The sequence below is a fragment of the Ictalurus punctatus genome, chromosome 18 (genome assembly GCF_001660625.3).
Source record: "Ictalurus punctatus breed USDA103 chromosome 18, Coco_2.0, whole genome shotgun sequence".
NCBI classification, from domain to species: Eukaryota; Metazoa; Chordata; class Actinopteri; order Siluriformes; family Ictaluridae; genus Ictalurus; species Ictalurus punctatus.
Window position 1 is genome coordinate 24,590,352 of NC_030433.2, and position 19,074 is coordinate 24,609,425.

The 19,074-nt window shown below is 41.1% G+C and overlaps 1 protein-coding gene across 1 annotated transcript; it reads left to right on the forward strand.

Moving 5' to 3' along the window:
* On the forward strand, positions 1-3,870 carry yipf5 (Yip1 domain family, member 5). The gene is given in 6 exon segments (NM_001200554.1): positions 1-38; positions 741-857; positions 1,303-1,475; positions 2,254-2,399; positions 2,572-2,753; positions 3,403-3,870. Coding segments are annotated over 5 exon segments (771 nt in total). The 5' UTR covers positions 1-38; positions 741-750; the 3' UTR covers positions 3,566-3,870.
* The last annotated feature ends 15,204 nt before the right edge of the window (positions 3,871-19,074 follow it).

The following is a 19,074-nucleotide window of genomic DNA, read 5'->3' on the forward strand; positions in this document are numbered from 1 at the left end:
GCTGTGTTTTTCAGTGCTGTGTACACCGACTGCTGAAGGTAAACATTTCACTCGGGGGGAGATGTTTGATGTTTGACTGTATATTTATTTGATTATAGTTTTGTAATAAGCTTTATTAAACTCCTCTCGGAACTCGCTGTTGTTGTGACTGTGAAGCAATAACTGTATCGTGTTTTTTTTCCCCTCAACGTTTAATCTCAGCGCCGTACATTCCTGATGCAGTTAGCTTAGCTAAAAGATATAATAGGCTCTGGTTGATTTATACACTGACATTATATTTACATTTACATTTATTCATTTAGCAGACGCTTTTGTCCAAAGCGACTTACAAATGAGGAAATACAAGCAGCATTAGCGAGTGTTTTCCATAATCCTCACTCAGGATGTCGGAGGTGATAACTGCACCGCTTGTTATAATTCCTCCTTCCTGAACGCCGTGACTCTTACAAAGTGCTGACACTGGAGACTCCTTTCATATATGATAAATAAATACCTCCTAACAAATACAGGCTGTGGCTAATAAAGACAAAGTGTAAGTGTGTGTATGATGTACAGAAACGGTGCTGTTATAAGATGCAGCCTATTGTAAAGATTTGCTGAAGGAAAGGAGGGGTAATGGAGACCTGGCAACCCTGGTAAACGACAAGTTCTCTGCATCATACACAAAGATGCCTGAATCTGTATCGTGTGTGTGTGTGTGTGTGTGTGTGTGTGTGTGTGTGTGTTTTCCCTTAAACCAGGCCACTCACCATGTCTGGGTTTGAAAGCTTCAACACAGACTTCTACCAGTCTCCTTACAACGTAGACGACCAGAGCCAGGGCAGTTACAGCTACAGCAATGCAGAAGATCCATACAAGTAAATCTCAAAATATATTTATTAATAATAAAGGAACATATTATTTTTTATAAGAGTATTTATAGACAATTTAACAGTATAAATCTAATCAAACTATGTACAGTTATTTAGAAGGCAAACAGGTGTGATTGGGAGGAGTTTGTTTGTTTGTTTGTTTGTTTGTTTGTTCTTCTATATGGTGACGGGATTGGGATACTTGCCCTCAGGGTTCTGATGCATTGTACGGTTCCGGAGTTTCTGGTAGCTCTGTTTAAATTCGTCAGAACTGTTTGTCTTGCGTAACCCGATCAAAACGAGTGGCACTGTACAGTAATTAAGACTGAATCTTTTCAAAGACAGGAGGAGAGGTCAGTCAGGGTGCGTTTAAGATCAGTGTTGGAAAGCAGCGTGCGTCCGTTACTGTAAATCTCTGATTGTGTCTCCTGATGACGTGTTCTTCACCCAGGCAGTACGGTCAGTACGATTACTCACAGCCGATGGGATACAGCGCGCCGCCGATGATGCAGCCTCAGCAGCCTTACACGGGACAGATCTATCAGCCCACGCCTGCGTTCACACCCGCCACCTCGCAGTCCATGTACGGCAGCAGCTTTGAGGATGAGCCACCACTGCTGGAGGGTAACACACACACACACACACACACACACACACACACACACATTACTCTACTCTGGAAAGGACAAAGGGAAAGCTGACCTAGAGCAATTCTTGGCCAAGAATTGGGGGAAATGAGGTAATAGATGCAGTAGGGTTTTTAGATGGAAAAGCACGTTTTGTGTCACTGCTGTGTCCTGACTTGCCTTTACTTAGAGTTAACTGAATTAATATTAACCTGTAATATGCACATGGCCAAACGTTTGTGAACCATCACACCTATACGTGGTTCTTCCCCAAACTGTTTCCACAAAGTTTAAAGCCCACGGTTGTATAGAACGTCTCTGTACGCTGTAGCGTTACAATTTCCGTAAGAACTAAGAATCCCAAACACCGTTCCAGCACGACGATGCTCCTGTGCACAAAGAGTGCGAGTTCCATGAAGACGCGGTGTGTGAAGGTTGGAAGAAGGTAGAAGAACTCGAGTGTCCTGTACAGAACCCTGACCTCAACCCCACTGACTCATCACCTTTGGGATGAACTGGAACTGGAGTCTCCTCACATCAACATCAGCTCCTGACCTCGACCCCACTAACGTTCCTGTAGCTGAACGAACACGAATCCCCACGGCCACGCCCCAAAATCTAGTGCAAAGCCTTCCCAGAAGAGTGGAGCGCATTATAACAGGAAATGGGTGTGATGTTCCGGTGTCCACAAACTTCTGGGCCTGTAGTGTAGAATATCGATACCTTTTGAGTGATTGTAGGTTATATTTACTGATATGAATCTGAACTCCTTGCAGAGCTGGGAATCAATTTCGACCACATCTGGCAGAAGACGCTGACGGTGCTGCACCCCATGAAGGCAGCAGATGGCAGCATAATGAATGAAACGGATCTGACCGGTCCCATGGTGTTCTGCCTGGCCTTCGGGGCTACGCTTCTGCTCGTAAGTATTGGCTCAGCCCTCGAGTCTTACAATGGGACGAGAGTGAGGGTAATACGTTTCACAGTCTGGTCCAGATAAGTTATTTGAATCACAAAGTTTATTATTAGTTATAGTATCATTTTTGTGCTTTGTGCTTGACCTTAAAATGGTGTCTGTGTTTTTATGTGTATAGACGGGTAAGATCCAGTTCGGCTACGTGTACGGGATTAGTGCCATTGGCTGCCTGGGCATGTACTGCCTCCTGAACCTCATGAGCATGACAGGCGTTTCGTTCGGCTGCGTAGCCAGCGTCCTGGGGTACTGTCTGCTACCCATGATTCTCCTCTCCAGCTTCGGCGTGGTCTTCTCCTTACAGTGAGTATCCTCGTATCCTTGATACGGTGTCTTTGATACGGTGTCTGGCTTCTCTAGCGAACAGCACGAACAGCTCCCCTATCAAACCCGGCGTCTGTATCCTGATCGAGCGTGTGTCACGTTCTCATCTCATAAATCTAACCCTGCAGGAGGTGGACTGGTGGTCTGCGCTAGGGCTGGATCATACGACGATTATCATAGCGATGTTGTGATTAATTACGTCATGATACTAAACACACCAGCTGGGTTTACGTGCGAAGATTTTTTCGGCAATCCGTATAAATTCATCACGATTGCAGAATCCTAATGGGCTCGTTATAAGGATCCTAAACTAGACGCTCTGTAAACAATCTTCTGTATATAATAAAAAATGATTATTATTATGTACAGATCTCAGCTTAGAGTAAATTACAGATCAGAAACACTCGTCTTTAATAAAGTGTTTATTTAGACTCTGAAAGAGGGCGATGAATACAAAGATTTAGCTTTTTTTAAATTATTTAATTAGCAAAAGGGTTTCAGAAACCTTTCGTCAGCAGCGTGTGCTTAAAGCGATCCGGTAGTAAAATGTTGATATGAAAAGAGAGAGAGAGCTGCTGTGGAGGAATTTTTCAGAATGACTAATCGTCCGTCCTCATGTGGATTTCAGAGGTTTGCTGGGAATCGTTTTAACAGCCGCCATCATCGGCTGGTGCAGCTTTTCCGCCTCGAAGATCTTCATCTCGGCTCTCGCGATGGACGGCCAGCAGCTGCTCGTGGCTTACCCCTGCGCTCTGCTCTACGGAGTTTTTGCCCTCATCTCCGTATTCTGAACTTTCTCTACAGGAAACACACACACACACACACACACACACACACCACACACACTTACTCGTTCTCAACAGCCGCTTTGAAACACAGTGCTCAGACCAAGCCACGCTCCGGCTAAGCCGTGAACATCCTCAGCATTTAGCACATTCCCTCTTTAACATCTTTCTTTCTGTCAGCCCTGTTTATTCCAACATCCGTGTTTACTCCATATCTTTAGTTTTATCATTTCAGATTTATTAGATTTTTTTTTCTTCTTGTTTAGACTAATGAAACTAAATAAAATGGCTGTCCAACAGCTGAAAATGGACCAGAGGCATGTATAGTGAATTATTATGTGTAATCAAATCGCATTTCTGTCTCCTTCAGCGCAATTGTGTCACTGTAGAACCCTTTATTTTCTTTTATTTTTTTTGTAAATAAACAGTCACTGAAATGGACAGAGCCCCGGAAACCTGATGGTTGAAATGTCCTGTAGTCCAGAGCAAGTCACAGCTCTTATTTTGACACAAATATGAACCTCTTGTGGTTATTATCTTTTTTTTTTTATTTTATTTTTTTTGTATTTGCTCATTTTTGCTGAGACATTGCCATAAGGTCTTTGGTTTCTTTTGCTATTTGAAAGGCAGGTAATAACTTTGCACAAGCGTACACTTCACTTCAGTACAAGTTTCTGGTTTTGCTCTTTGTTTGACTTTGTACAGTAAATGTCAGGGAGCCGAGGTCACACGGCCAAGCCGCCCGCGATATTTATACACCATGTCATTTGTTTTCTTTTGTACGTCTAGGAGAGTCCAATGGTTTTTATCTCTTCTGTGAAAAGTCAGTTAGACGATGGTTGAGTGTTACACTTGTGTTGTTTCACACGCCATGTTTCCAAAATAAATGGGTTGAAGATGTTGTGATGTCAGAAGGCTCTTTTGTTTGTTTGTTTGTTTGTTTATTTATTTATTTATTTATTTATTTAGTTCTTTTCCCCTTCTGCTTCTCTTATATAGCCCTCGAAATCACAACGGTTTAGATCCTCTGGTTTAAGGACCCGTAGATGAGGCTAAAGATGCTCAACAAGACCAGATTTCTGGTTAGCGCTATGCAATAAATGCTTAAACTAATAAACACAGTTTTGTGGAATATTAAGAAATGTAAGAATGAAATTTTATATCAACGTCAAGTCTACAGTCAGTTTTGCTTCCTGGAGGACTAAATCTGAAGAAATACGTGCAGAACGGAGCCGTGCACTGGCTTTGCTGACATCAGGATCCTCTAGAGCTGAGCTTAATAATCATTTTAATTTTCGTCTGCACCTGGCCTAAAGATTAAAGCACAGTTTAGTGCCAAACAAACCTGATTCAATTAACTAAATGCTTTCATCTACTGATTTAACTGGCTCTACTAGAACACTAAACTCTTCTTTAGCTGAGGCGTAGCGCGATTTGGCACAGACAGATGTTTTAGACAGCATGTGTTCCATGTAGTCTCCAAACAGGACTTGCTCAAGAGTTAGTACAGAAGCATTTTCTTATATTTTATCCATAAAGTGTTTTGATTAGTTTATGTCCCAACTTGTACAAGCAAGCGCTCCCTTGTTGAGCGAGTTTACCGAGAAATGTTCTTTCTAGAAGAATATTTTGATCATTAAATTGTTTGTATGTTTAAGCACCTTAACGAACATAATCCATGTGAATTTCAGGGCCTGGGAATATCACCACAACACAACTATTCAAATATGGGCAACATTAAGCAACTAGGAAATGAAGTAAAGTTTAAGACGGTTAACTTATGGCAAGAAATATTAGATTTATGATTATATCGCAGTGGTGTAAGATATATGACCCCCTAAAGGAATTTATAATCCATTAAAATCGATTTGTTTCCGACAATTCGATTGAAAGATTGAATTGGGAAAAGCGCTCTCTTCTGCCACTAGGGGGCGAAACTGAGCAATAAACTCACTTATGTGTTATAAAATAACTTATTTAGAGGTTTCATAGGAATGGGGGTTCTTTAAAAGAACTTTTAATTCTTTTATTGTAAACAAATACACACACACACACAAAACTATCATTTGGAAAGAGTGTGTGGGTGTGTGTGTGTGTGTGTGTGTGTGTGTTGATATGTGGGCCGCACCTTAAATGAGCTTCACACCCCTGATCTCCAGTAAAGGTGTTTGTTTATATTGTGCCAGTGTGACATTAACACGTTGTTCTGTCACTCCCCTGATTATTTCGCCCTGATTAGCAGATTACATGGAGCTTATTCCACACCTGCTAACTCTCTCACCAGGTTCTCACCAGGTTCTTCAGTGTTGAAACTCATTAGATGGCAGTGTTGAGTCGAGATCTCCATCTGGCTCGGTTTGGGTTTGTCGTGTTGGACAGCAGTTGTATAACGCAGGCCCGTCTGGTCTGTGCTCTCTAATTGACGGTTTTCCAGAGAGAAACCATCCAAGAGCTGTCTGACTCTTCACTGACAGACGGAGAGATTGTTATAACAAAGTTATAGTATGTGCGAATGGTGATGGTACGACTTAGATATGAATTATTATACAACCCCGATTCCAAAAAAGTTGGGACGCCAGGTAAAATGTAAATAAAAACAGAACGCAACGATTTGCAGATCTCATAAACCCCGTATGTTATTCACAGTAGAACGTAGAAAACATATAAATTGTTTAAACTGAGGAAAAGTACCGTTTTAAGCAAAAATAAGAAGGTGATTTTGAATTCCATGGCCGCAACACGTCTCAAAAAAGTTAGGACGGGGCAACAGAAGGCTGGAAAAGTACGTGTTAGTGAAAAGAAACAGCTGGAGTTTAATTGTGAACAGGTCAGTAAGATGATCGAGGATAAAAAAAGAGGATCTTAGAGAGGCGGAGTCTTTCAGAAGTAAAGATGGGAAGCGGTTCACCAATCTGTGAAAAATGTCTGCAAATTGTGGACAATTTCAGAATAATATTCCTCAATGTAAACATTATCATCTACAGTACATAATATCATCAAAAGATTCTGAGAATCTGGAGAAATCTCTGTGCGTAAGGGACGAGGGTGAAAATCAATACTGCACGCCCGTGATCTTCGGGCCCTCAGGCGGCGCTGCGTTGAAAACAGGCCTGATTCTGTAATGGAAATCACTGCATGGGCTCAGAAACACTTCCAGAACTCATCGTCTGTCAACACGGTTCACCGCGCCGTCCACAAACGCTGGGTAAAGCTCTATCATGCAAAGAAGAAGCCATATGTGAACAGGATCCAGAAACGCTGCTGTCTTCTCCGGTCCAAAGCTCATTTAAAATGGACCGAGGCAACGTGGAAAACTGTTCTGCGATCAGATGAAGCGAAAATTTTAATTCTTTTTGTAAACCACAACACTGCGTCCTCTAAACTAAAGAGGAGAGGGACATTCCGGCTTTTTATCAGCGCTCAGTTCAAAACCCTGCGTCTCTGACGGTATGGCGGTGCATTAGTGCCTATTGAATGGACAGCTTGTACATCTGGAAAGGCATCATCAACGCTGAAAGGTGTGTACAGGTTTTAGAGCAACATCTGCTTCCATCCAGATTCCATCCCATCTTTAACCATTCAGAGATAGAGACGGCTCGTCCATGACGGCGTTTATGATGTTAATCTTCATCAAGTCCACAACGCCATACATTTTAAATTCTGTTGAAATACTAATAAAAACCCGACACACGTAAATCATATAAATGTTCCTTTCATTTACTCGTCTTTCTCGAGGTTGTACAATAAACGATCATGCAATCGTTTAGTTTAATAGTTATTATTTATTATTGTGCCCAGTATTTACAACGGGAACTGCAACAAGTGCTAAAAAATAGAGGTGCGTTTGGGAAGGAATCAGGACATATTGTGGTAGTTTAAAAATACTCCACAGACATCGAGATCTTGTTTTCTAGCAAATAATCAGAATGAAATCTTATCAGCGTCCACAGATGAAGGCACTTTGTACTGTACGTGCAGACAGCGTGTGTATGATGTACAGATCCATTCCTGCTGCAACGTATGTTGTAAGAGTTGGGAGAAGGGAAGGGGATTATGGAGTGGATAACGTTCATGAATCAGAAATGCGTGTGCACCATGTTGACCTTGTTTCCTCATGCAAAGGCGAGATGGTTCACTTTTTCCAATGCCCCAGATTTTTTTACATCAAGTTTCATGTCTTTTGTGTGGTTTTAGAGGTGGAAAATTTGTTGAAACCTGGCAAAAACATCTGCTGTGTGGAACACAACTGAACAAAGGGTAACAGGTCTAAAACCACTAGAGATGTAGTGCTGGATGACGGTAGGCCTGTGATGTCGTCTCTCAACTCCTGATTACAGGGTTACTTAAAATTCATTAGATTGCAGCATGAAGTTTCCTGATTGGTTAATATAACTGGTGACATTTATTAATCGCTGATTTCTGAGTACCGGACGATCACAGAAACATTTTTCCTTATGGCATCTCTGTTAGCAATCTGTTAGGATGTAATTATGTAAGTTTTATGTTGGGATACGATAAATGACTAGTAGAAATTACTATAATACTTTCTGAAAAAAAGGGATTTTTTTTTTTTGTAAGAACCGTCTTCGGTCCATGAAGGGCTTTTTAATCCAATCCAATCCAATCCGATGTCTGTGAGTGAAGCGGTCCAAAAATAATGAGCATGATTAGCTCAGTGTTGAAGAAACATGACAATGATATTCAGTAGCATGGAGCATTACACATGAATATTCAGCACTGTAACTGCTGCTGGAGCACTGATTGTGTCTGAATTTCATTTAGGTTAATTGTTGAACTTGTTGTGTGAACGGATCGTTCCATTCAGAACTCAGTGATCCACGACTGCAGGGGTAGTGACAGCCAAGTGGGTAAGTTACTGATTTAGTTACTAACTTTAGACCGACTTTGCCGTGATGATATCCCAAATATTTCCAGGAGGTTGTAATACTACAGTTCATTTTTATTAATATTATTATTATCATTTTTTTAAAATTATTATTATTTTATTTTTTTGCATATGCACTATATGGCCAAAAGTTCAGGTTCAGGTGTGCACACCTGATCACTACACCCATATGTTCATCTCATTCCAGATTGATTCCCCCTGTGTTTGCGGTTATAACGCTCCACTCTTCTGAGAAGGCGTTCCACTATAAGTCCGTCTCCCTTCCGGAATCTTCATCATTTCCTTTCTTTCAGAGCTCCATTCCAGTAAAATTGCCAACCTGTCTGTGACACCATGACCCGATGACCCTACCCACCATCTACTATCTAGCACCTTTTCACCCCAGCTTGTGTCGTCAGAGCGCCCCCGAGGGACCAATGATGATGACCTACGTAGTGCAGCAGAGAGACCAGACCTCCTCAAGGAGCATTACACTTTGTCATAACATTTAGAAACAGACAGGAAACAGAAAAGAACGTCTAGTGTGTCTCCTCTGTAAGATATAACCCAGAGTGTTCTTACACCATTCAGATCGTACATACACAACCAGCACATGAACGCAGCACCAGGCTTGGCTGTCAGGTGGTCAGTAAAATGCAAAACACATTAGTAAGGTTAACCTGTCAGTGGAGAGGCCCTTGACACTATTAGCGTGTACTTCAGACCGCCCTGCCTCGGAAGATCATGTAGATCAGTCTGTTCAGGGTCAAATTTGCTTCTATACACAGTCAGGCTTCACAATGGTTAGTTGTTTTTAATTGCATAATTAAAAACTGCATGAAAGCTGCTCTTTATTCTAAAGGGTCTTTATGTTTTTGTACTCTCACTCATAGTGTCTGTCGTGTGAAATGGATGTCTGTTACACCTTGTGTACAGTGAAGGAGTTTAGTAAGGTGCTATCGCGCATGATGGACATTGATATTTCATTATAGAGACTATTATTTTCAGGCTTAGGGACATTGTCCTATTGGAAAGTGAAGCTCCGCCCCCAGTCTCACGTCTCTCAGAGAATGGAGCAGGATTGTCCTGTATTTGGCTCCATCCATCTCACCCTCATCCCTGACCGGTTTCCCTGCTGTTGAACAGTATGATGCTACCACCACCATGCTTCACACTGGGGATGTTGTTCTCACGATGTTGGGTTTCCACCACTGGTTGTCCTGTGAACAGCGTCTACCATCTGAGCAGTAGATGTCCTCAGATCTTTCAGAGTTCGGCGTGTTCCCTTGGTTGTTTGTTTGTTACGTGCTAGAGGACGTGTTGAAATGGTTTTTAAAAGGACAGGAGATGGGCATGATTCATCAATGCTGTGGCTTTTTTTTTTTTTAACCTTTTAAAAATCCCATTGGTAGTGCTTTAAAAAAATCCTCCTGCGTATGAGATGAGTCACATACATCCTGACATGTGGTAGATATCAGCATTAAGAAACCTATGTTTGAGGTTTCTCCTTGGCTCTTTTGGGACTTCCTGGATGAGTCACTGTGCTCTTGGAGGGATTTTGGAAGGCCGGATACTTCTGGGAAGGTTCACTACTGTGCCGAGTTTTACCATTTGGAGATAACGGTTCTCTGGAGTCCCAGAGCCTTTGAAATAGCTTTGTAACCCTTCCCAAACGGATGTACTTCAATCACCTTCTTCCTCATCATTTCTGGAATTTCTTTCAGCTTTGCCAGTGTGTTACTGGGTAAGACCTTTTGACCAACTTCCTGCTGTTGAAAAAGTTCTATGTAAGTGTAGATGTGATTGAACAGGGTTTGCAGTAATCAGGTCTGGTTGTGTCTCGTCCAGCTGAACCCCGTTATCACTGCACTTTCATAGATTTGGGGAATTAGTAACTACGGGGGCAAATACTTTTTCACACAGGCCCAGTTAGTATCGGAGAACTTTTTTTGCTTTGACAAATAACATTATCATTTAAAAGCTGCATTTTGTGTTTACTCAGATCGCCTTTGTTTTTTTCTTAGAATTTGTTTTCATTTCTGAAACTATTCAGTACGAGATCTACACAAAAACTGAAGAAATCAGGATGGGGGTTAATACTTTTTCACAGCACTGTAAGTGCACTCCAAGTGACCTGACAAGTAAACTTTAGAAATTAATCATAATCACCCAACAGTGACTCACAGAGGATCGCAATCATTTTTCCCTTGAAGCAAAAGTGAATTGTTAACAAAGATTAATGTGTTGCATTATTTCACTGGAACATAACAGCACATGTGAGTTCATCCTCAGAAACAACTGAGTCAGTGCCTAGTTAAAACGACTCAGATAGAAACTGATCAACAGATTAGCTCAGTTTGTTAAACTGAACTGTAATGTGTGGTTTGAGATGATGACAGCATGTGGCCTTTATGAGAAATGTATAACCAAGTTATTAATAATGGCAGGCAATGCAAGTCCAGAAGAGTAAATGTGTTTTTTACCCTCATATCCACTCATATTAGATTTCCACACTACTCTCTTGTTATTCTCATACCTTCCTTGTACCTATTCATCTTCTTATTTATTTATTTATTTATTTATTTATTTATTTATTTATTTATATAATTATAGCTGCTTGTCCGATGTGAATAGAGTTGCAGCTTAAGTTATAATGTGCTGTCGTCAGACAGGATATAACTCCTAATAAGCACAATTACCTAAAGAAGCCTAACGAAATTTCAGCTAGCAGAAAGTGGAGCACGTCACGTTAAAGGTAATACGCAACACAAAGACCATCGTCCTCTTCTCAGCACCATGTGAAGAGAAGTGTTTATGCTGCAGAAGATGTCGTCACTTTCACACTGAGCAGACATGAAGTTCATTCCAACATGGAAAAGTCAAGAATCCCAAAGCAGCACACTCTTTCCCCTATGGATATGCTTCCTTCCGAGGCAGCCAGATCAGTTCTGAGGTACATCTGAGAACTCGTCAGGGAGAGGGATGGAGAGCGATTTACGTAACAGTAAAATGAGAGCCCACGAGTAGATGTTTCCAGAACCTGAAGAAAATCAGACGGTTGAACTGATCCCTCGGGATCTCCATGGTTTGACTTGTGAATAAATATAACGATGAAGTATTTATTCGCATTTAAAACAAATAGCATGTCCCGTTCTTCAGTTAAGAATGTTGTCTGTTTACTTAGCTGAAGACAATGCTCGGTGGTTAAAGCTTGTGGTCAGAAGTATCTAGACTACCTGCTCCTGTCGTCGCACCAGTCCCATTGTGCTGCCATGAGATAGTTTAGCATTCTCGGAAGTCCTTCAACCCTGAACTGCTCTATGGACATCCAAAAAGCTGTACACCGACCGTATCTGTGTGTGTGTAAAGAGACTAATTCGTATGTACAAAATAAATGTCCCGTAAAGAGTCTAGTCCATTCTTATTATATATGAATGAGTATTAAGGGTCCAGAAAGGATGAAAGGAACGTAGCGGGTAGGTAAAAACTTTTGTTTCATTTTTTTTTTCTCTCTCTAACACTAAGGGTTCCAAAGTAGAGACAAATTTAGAACTGAACCTTAAGCAATTATACGATGGACAGAATGTACCAGATGCTAATTGATTCTCTACAAAGTTGGCTACCAGCTGCCAGTGTACACAGGCAGACTGGTCTAACTGGTAGACCGTGTTTGCCAGCTGATAAGTACTGGTAAACAGAAACATTTTCCAGTTGAGCGCTACCAGAACACATTACAACTATGAAAATTCAAAACACCAGCAATACTGTACTTCAATTCCGTCAAGCGCAGTGACCATAAAACCCGACTGACTGTCATTAGAGTCGGTGCACCGTATTATAGACACATTCGCATCCATGCAGTTATCCGCTCAGACAATCGTGTGGCAACAGCACAATGTATAATATCATACAGGTCCAAGTCAAGAGCTTCAGTGTTCTGCTGATCTCCTGGGATTATCACACACAACAGTCTCTAGAGTTTACACAGAATGGTGCAAAAAAACAAAAAACATCCAGCGAGCGTCGGTTCTGCAGATGGAAAGGCCGTGTTGATGGGAGCGGGTCAGGAAGACCTGCTGGCGGACATGTGCAGACTGAAAAAAGACCCGGAGATGTTTTTATAATCTTCATCATTCTGTGTAAACTCCAGAGTCAAGCCTACACCCACGGCACTGAGATCCCCGAGAGTTTATCTTTCATTCTGATGTTTATTTTTATGTGTATGTTTATCTGTTTTTAATTTCATTCTTTTATGATTTTTTTTTTATTATTATTATTATACCCAGTGCATGTGTAAATATTTCATCGTTCCTCTTACCTCTTTTCAAACCCCGCTTTGGCCTGTAATCCACCCGATCATGCCAAGTGAGGTCGATGGGCGTGTGTCAGTAATCATCTCGGAGCCTAATTTCTGGAGAAAGCTCTGGGTCACGCGCTTATCGGTTTTTCTAATGAGGAATTAATGGTGACTCTCAACTCCAGCCTGTTTGCATCTCTGCTAATATTTGGTCTGGGCCGTGGCCTCGGTCTGTCTCTACTGAACCGCATGTTAGCGGCTTAGCTTAAATGAGCGAAATGTATTAATTTGAACGTGGCTTTCGGAGCAGCTGTGTCCATAAGAGAACGGGGAAGAGAACATGGACTCGGCTGCATTCTAATACACAATTAACACAGTCTGTTCTTAATACTCTCTAATTAAGACATCAAATTGCAGAGACAAATAAACATGAATTCTATTACGGGGTAGTACAAAGGTAATGACGAATGTTTGGGGGAGAGATTATTGTGTAACATGGTATGGAAATCTTTGTGCTGTCAGAATAATGCTATGTAATTCTCTGGATGTTCGATGGTTAAACATTTACAATATTCAGATATATTTCTAGATAACTGTGGTGCTCGGCTGATGAACGTTCAGGTGTGTGTACAGTATAAGTAACTTCATTTTCAGTACAAAGTTTCTTTTACTGTTTTAGGAGTTTTTGTCTTTAGAAACCTCAAATCAACACAAAAACCGTTCTGTCTAGCATGCTAAAGGACTCTTCCGGTTATCTCTCGGTGTGAGGCCACCATAAGGGTTTCCTTTCCTTGTTTATATTGTTTATGTTGCTAATAAAAGGTCAGTGGAACATCGTCTACATAGCTAAGTAACTGAACGGAACGTGAAGGTTAACGCCTTGTCTTAAGTAATTAATGGTTGTCTTTTTTTTCAAAGCATTGAACAATAGGCCTCGGCATCAACTGAAGGAACCCATGACTAATACCCAGCTGCTGGTTAACATATTCAACTGAATGAGCCTGAAGGTGAGACGGAGAGAGACGTGGTGCATCTAAACCGGCCATAAAGAAGTTGATCTTGTCCTCTGGCCTGTCTGTGCCTCGTTTATCTCGTTTTCCCCCGACTCCCACCTCCCCACTCCACCTTCCCACCCCCCACCAGTAAAATCAATGTAATCAGGCTGTAATTCTAACCACAGTGTAAAGGCATATATAAAGATTAAACTTCTCCTTAACCCTTATACACTGTACTTAACCTCTAACACTACAACTTCCACTATAGCTAAAAGTCATTTGGTTGTATGTTGTAATCCATAGCGATGTCTTTCTCACATGTACTGTATGCCCACGTGATTATGATTCATTTATTGCAGAAACGGACTTTTCTCATCCCCTGTGGTCCAGATGCCTTAGCGAACACTGGCATGCACAGACTTTAGTAAGGGCTATGCTATGCCTCCTCCTCATACTACCACTCTTTCCAAAACCCTCTCATGCAGTGCGTAGTACAGTAAACAACACCAATATTTCCAGTAAGTAAAAATACCCAGATGACGTAATACTCAGTGTAAATCAGTGTATGTGGTGTACAGCACAAACTAATAAATTGGCCTTGTTGTTATATATAGTTTCGGAGGGGACTGTATGTAGCACCTTTACCAAGCAAATGGCTTTAAACAGCTAGTCGTTTAATTTAATTGCTTTAAATCACAGTTATCACAATATATATGCAAATTAGCTTAAGTCTGTTGTATGCATTGCGTAGAATATTGTTTATGGTATTTTTATTTATTTGTTTTGTTTTTTGGGCAGTGGAAATTTTTTACATTTTTGTTCACTTGGATAAGAACGTACATGCCTTGCGTGGTTTGAACCCATATTGGTTGCGGTGGGGAATTTTTTTTTTGCATAAATCACCTCACCTCAGGCTTCTCATATCTGTGTTTTGAGTGAGAGCAAACAAGCTGTTTTTTCTGTCTGCTTCCACCTCTCAGTTGGTGGGTATGAAAAGTATACTGAGAAAATTTCCTTTGTTGGTGTGGAGGTTTTTTAGATGTTAATCTGTCTGAGCTGGCAAGTGAAAAACAGCCTGAAACAGATGTTATGATAATAATGTCTTATCAAGTTTGAAACTAAACTGTACCGACGCTTACGGATTTGTTTTTGCAAAGGATTTACAGGCAGCACAAATTTAAGGCTGTTATGGGAACCATCGGTGAAGATGAACACCATCTGATCAGAAATTGGCACAAGAGGTATTTAATATGAGCGAAAAGAGGGGCACACTCAGCACACCAACACACAACTCACACACAGATATAGAGATGATCACAGCTGAACATTAGTGTTGGAGTAAGTGCGAGTGCTATGTAAATGCTAAAGTCAAGATCATTTTTTAATATCAACATGCTACATGCACAATACAGACAATACAGGAGGTCCAATATACCATGCTACATAAAGTGTGATTAGTACGTCAAGTGTTAAACAGATTAACACGGTGATTTTCAGACACCGCCCTGCGATGGACTGGCACCCTGTCCAGGGTGTACCCCGCCTTGTGCGCCATGCTCCCTGGGATAGACTCCAGGTTCCTCGTGACCCTGAAAAGGAGTAAGCGGTTGAAGATGGATGGATGGATGGATGGATTTTCAGACACCGTCAACAGGCAGGTTGAGGTCATGGTAGAGAAAATAATACAATCATTATACGCTGCGCAGAGCAAACTGATGATCCTGATAGATTCACCCAGCAGCGCATCCAAATAACATTTGGGTTAAATAAGTAATTAGTCATCAGTACCAACACATTTTCTCTTATCTTTCATCAAAAACCAACATATTCAGTAACTTTTATTTCTGGTAACTGTAATTTCCGGTGGCTCTGAAGCCTATCGTGGGAACACTGCTGTCATCACACATACATTCATACATTCGTTCACACCTATGTACAGTACAATTCTGTGAGGTGGGAGGTACCCGGAGAACGCTCACGTGGACATGAGATCAAACCCCAGAGAGCTCGGAGCTGTAGCTGTGTGCCATTTGTAGTGTGAGATAATTCTTCACCAATACAACTCAAAAGAGTTTGTTCTCGTTTACTGGTAGTAAAGTGGTAAGTGCCAATGAGCCGTAATGCACTCAGTACAATAGTAGGCTAATTGAGTTTTTTTTGAATAGTTGGGAATAGTTGTGGAGTGTGAGGGATGGATAAAGGCTCCTGAGTTCCAGCACAGAGCTGACAAGGTGTCTTGTTCTAGGCATACAGTATACTGTATGTATGTCAGTGTGTATTTCTGGCTATCAAACATGAGGAGATAACCGCTGTAATGTGTGTATGATGTCCCACAGGCTGGGAACAAGTCAGCGGGTGGGAAGAATAGGATACTGGGAACCGTCTATAGGCTCATGCGTATGAAAACATGACAAAACATCAGTTTTTAAATTCTTAGAACCAGTTCTGTATGGGGAAATCTGGTGGTCATGGTGAAATGAAATCTATTGAAGAGAAGAGCCTACCTTTCTTGGTGAGGTGGTGAGGTATTGAGTCCAACATTTGCATTTCAGATTACCATACATGTAGAGGACAAAGGGATGGTGGGTTCCTTCTGTCCAAAGCCTCAACTCTCACCATGGAAAGTTTCATGGCAAGGATCTCTTGTTTGCCGACATCATAGTTTCTCTTAACTAGTGTAAGCTTCTTGCAGGAAAGGCAACAGATGGCATTTAGTAGAGCTGCTTGCTGTTGAGACTCCCACCTCTGAGACATCCACCTCCACCATGGAAGGGCAATTGGCGACCAAGAGAGTCTACATGGAGCATCTTTAAGAGCAAAGTGAAAGGGGATGCAAGCATGTTTAAAGTTTGAATGAAGTGGTAATAGAAGTTAACAAATCCCAAGAATCACTACAAACAATCTGAGAGGACAAGACAATACTTTTGCATGTCTCTGAGAAACTTGATGACAAAAGACTGACACACGGACAGGGATTAGTCAAGCCATATGGCATTATGAGATACGTACAGTGCCTTGTTATTGAGAAGGCCATTTTCTACTCATCTAGCTCCTGTATCCACACAAGATATTAATCATTCTAGAAGCCCTCTCTTTGGAGCTAGTCAACTGACCAATTGGGACCAATTGGAAGTTAATAGTCCATTCTTTTCCATGAAAAAGAAACTGTGGAGAACACTGGATGGTCAGATGCACCCATCTTAGAGCCTCGGTGATATGTTCCTCCATTGGAGCTGTCTCCTTCATAGACCACGGATAGACTCAGAAGTTTGGTGATGTAGCCCCTGGTAGTAGTTCTATGGCATAACACAAAGGGTCATGTGATGGTAACTCTGTGGCTTTGACTTTGCTGAAAACCTCCATGATGACCAGATACCATGTGATAAACCTATGAGCAACTTCCTCGTATTTGATACCTGAGTAGTAGGCAGTATCTGAGCTCCAGCTTACAGTATGTGCACTAAATGATGCTGATATGCTTTTTAGAGGTGAAAGGCAAATGGCCTCAAATTGGACTGTTTTTCTTCTAGCGTCAAGGTTTCTCATCCAACTTTTCTATCGCCTCATTTGCAAAGCAAATTATCCAACTGGAAAAGACCTCTGGCCAAGCATTAGGGATTTGTCATGTCAGGCCAATTCAGTTTGAAGGGCTTCCCAGAGGCCATGAGGAAACGTGATAAGTGCTTGTTTGTTCCACCCACTGATGGCAGCAGGCATCCAAAACTAAAAAACATATCAGTACATTTTATTCTCCATACTCCCTACCCTCTGTGGTACGACTGAACATGGAAACGACTGTCTTGTTGGATTGTGCCTCCGATCCCAAATTGGGGTCCCCTGGATCTGCAGTTACCTGCATGTAGTGAGCCCATAAACACCTTTATGAATGATATACGATGAGCACTGCAACAAAACCCCTCTGCATTCTGTGGTATCGCATCACGGAGTGAGATTTCGTTGTATGAGACATACGGAAACTCAAAAGCAGCGGTGGAAAGCGTAGGCTTGGATAGTGCGAGTCGAGCTCATGGTGGGGAGAAAGGTCTCACACTGTATTGAGTTTGTTAGGACACAGTGAAGAAGGTGAGCAGCTCGAGGCATATTTTTGCACCCTCCCCTACCTTTCCATGGTTTTATTCAACTACTTGCTTTTATTCATATTTATTTATAAATAAAGCTGTGTTTGGTTTGATTTAGATTTTATTTTTAAAAAAACAAACAAAAAACATTCATTCTAACTGCCAGAGAGTAAATTTTTCCCCCGGACATGTGCGTTTTTCTCAGAGTTAAAACTGTTAATACAGATAAGTCATTAAATGGTGTCCTTGCTCATTAAAATAAGGACTTATTCCATTTTGTATATTAAATCTACAGAACACGTGGAATACACAGTTTTTCCTGGTATTGAATGCACTTCCCAGTCCCATGCAAAATACCAACATGGTTGTTTTTTTCCCCTGTTTTTTTTTTTTTTTTTTTTTTTTTTTTTTTTTTAAGGTACAGGTCCAAAATATTGCCTTCCTGTAATCATCAACTCATGACTGGAATAGAAAACAATGAGCATAAAATCCTGTTGAGTAATAGAAGAGGAGATCATATGCAATTTGGGGCTTGCATTAACAAATATACAGAAGAAAAAAGATCTGCCTCACCGTGTTTTTCGGTTTATTGTGAATCCTTTTTGCCTTTTGGCTTCGAAATGTGGGACAGTAGTGCCGTGATTTGTGTAAGTGAGAAGTAAAACTGATCCAGGCATGAGGGAATGGGAGTGCAAGTTGTGAATAATGCAAATACGGTTGTAATTGGTCAGAAAAAGTGTGTAGGACTCATTTGGTCTCTAGAGTGGGCTGGTTTTGCATTTGATAGAGTAACTATATTACTGAGAACACTGCAGACTAAATAACCCCCTCCTCCATCTTTGTGACTGACTGATACTTGACTGATACTTTTCTGCCTCCTACAACCCACGGAGCTTGCAGAACTCCTATTACAGTTTCTCAGTAAGAACGAAAATGTCAACCTGACCGTGACAAACATTCTCATAGAGAGCTGCCCCCAACGGGTTACATTTACATTTATATTGATTCACTTAGCAGACGCTTTTATCCAAAGCGACTTACAAATGCGAAAAATACAAGCAAAGCGATATATCAATACAATACAAGAACAATACAAGTAGTGCTACCGTACAAGATCCATTAACTGACTTCCAGAAGAATTAATTGAGTTCCAGAAGAGTTCTTCAATACAACATTAAATTCAAATCTTTAATGAGTCCTTATTAACCTTATATCTGGCCCTGAAATATCCAAACGCCATTTCTAGTTCTCAGCAACGA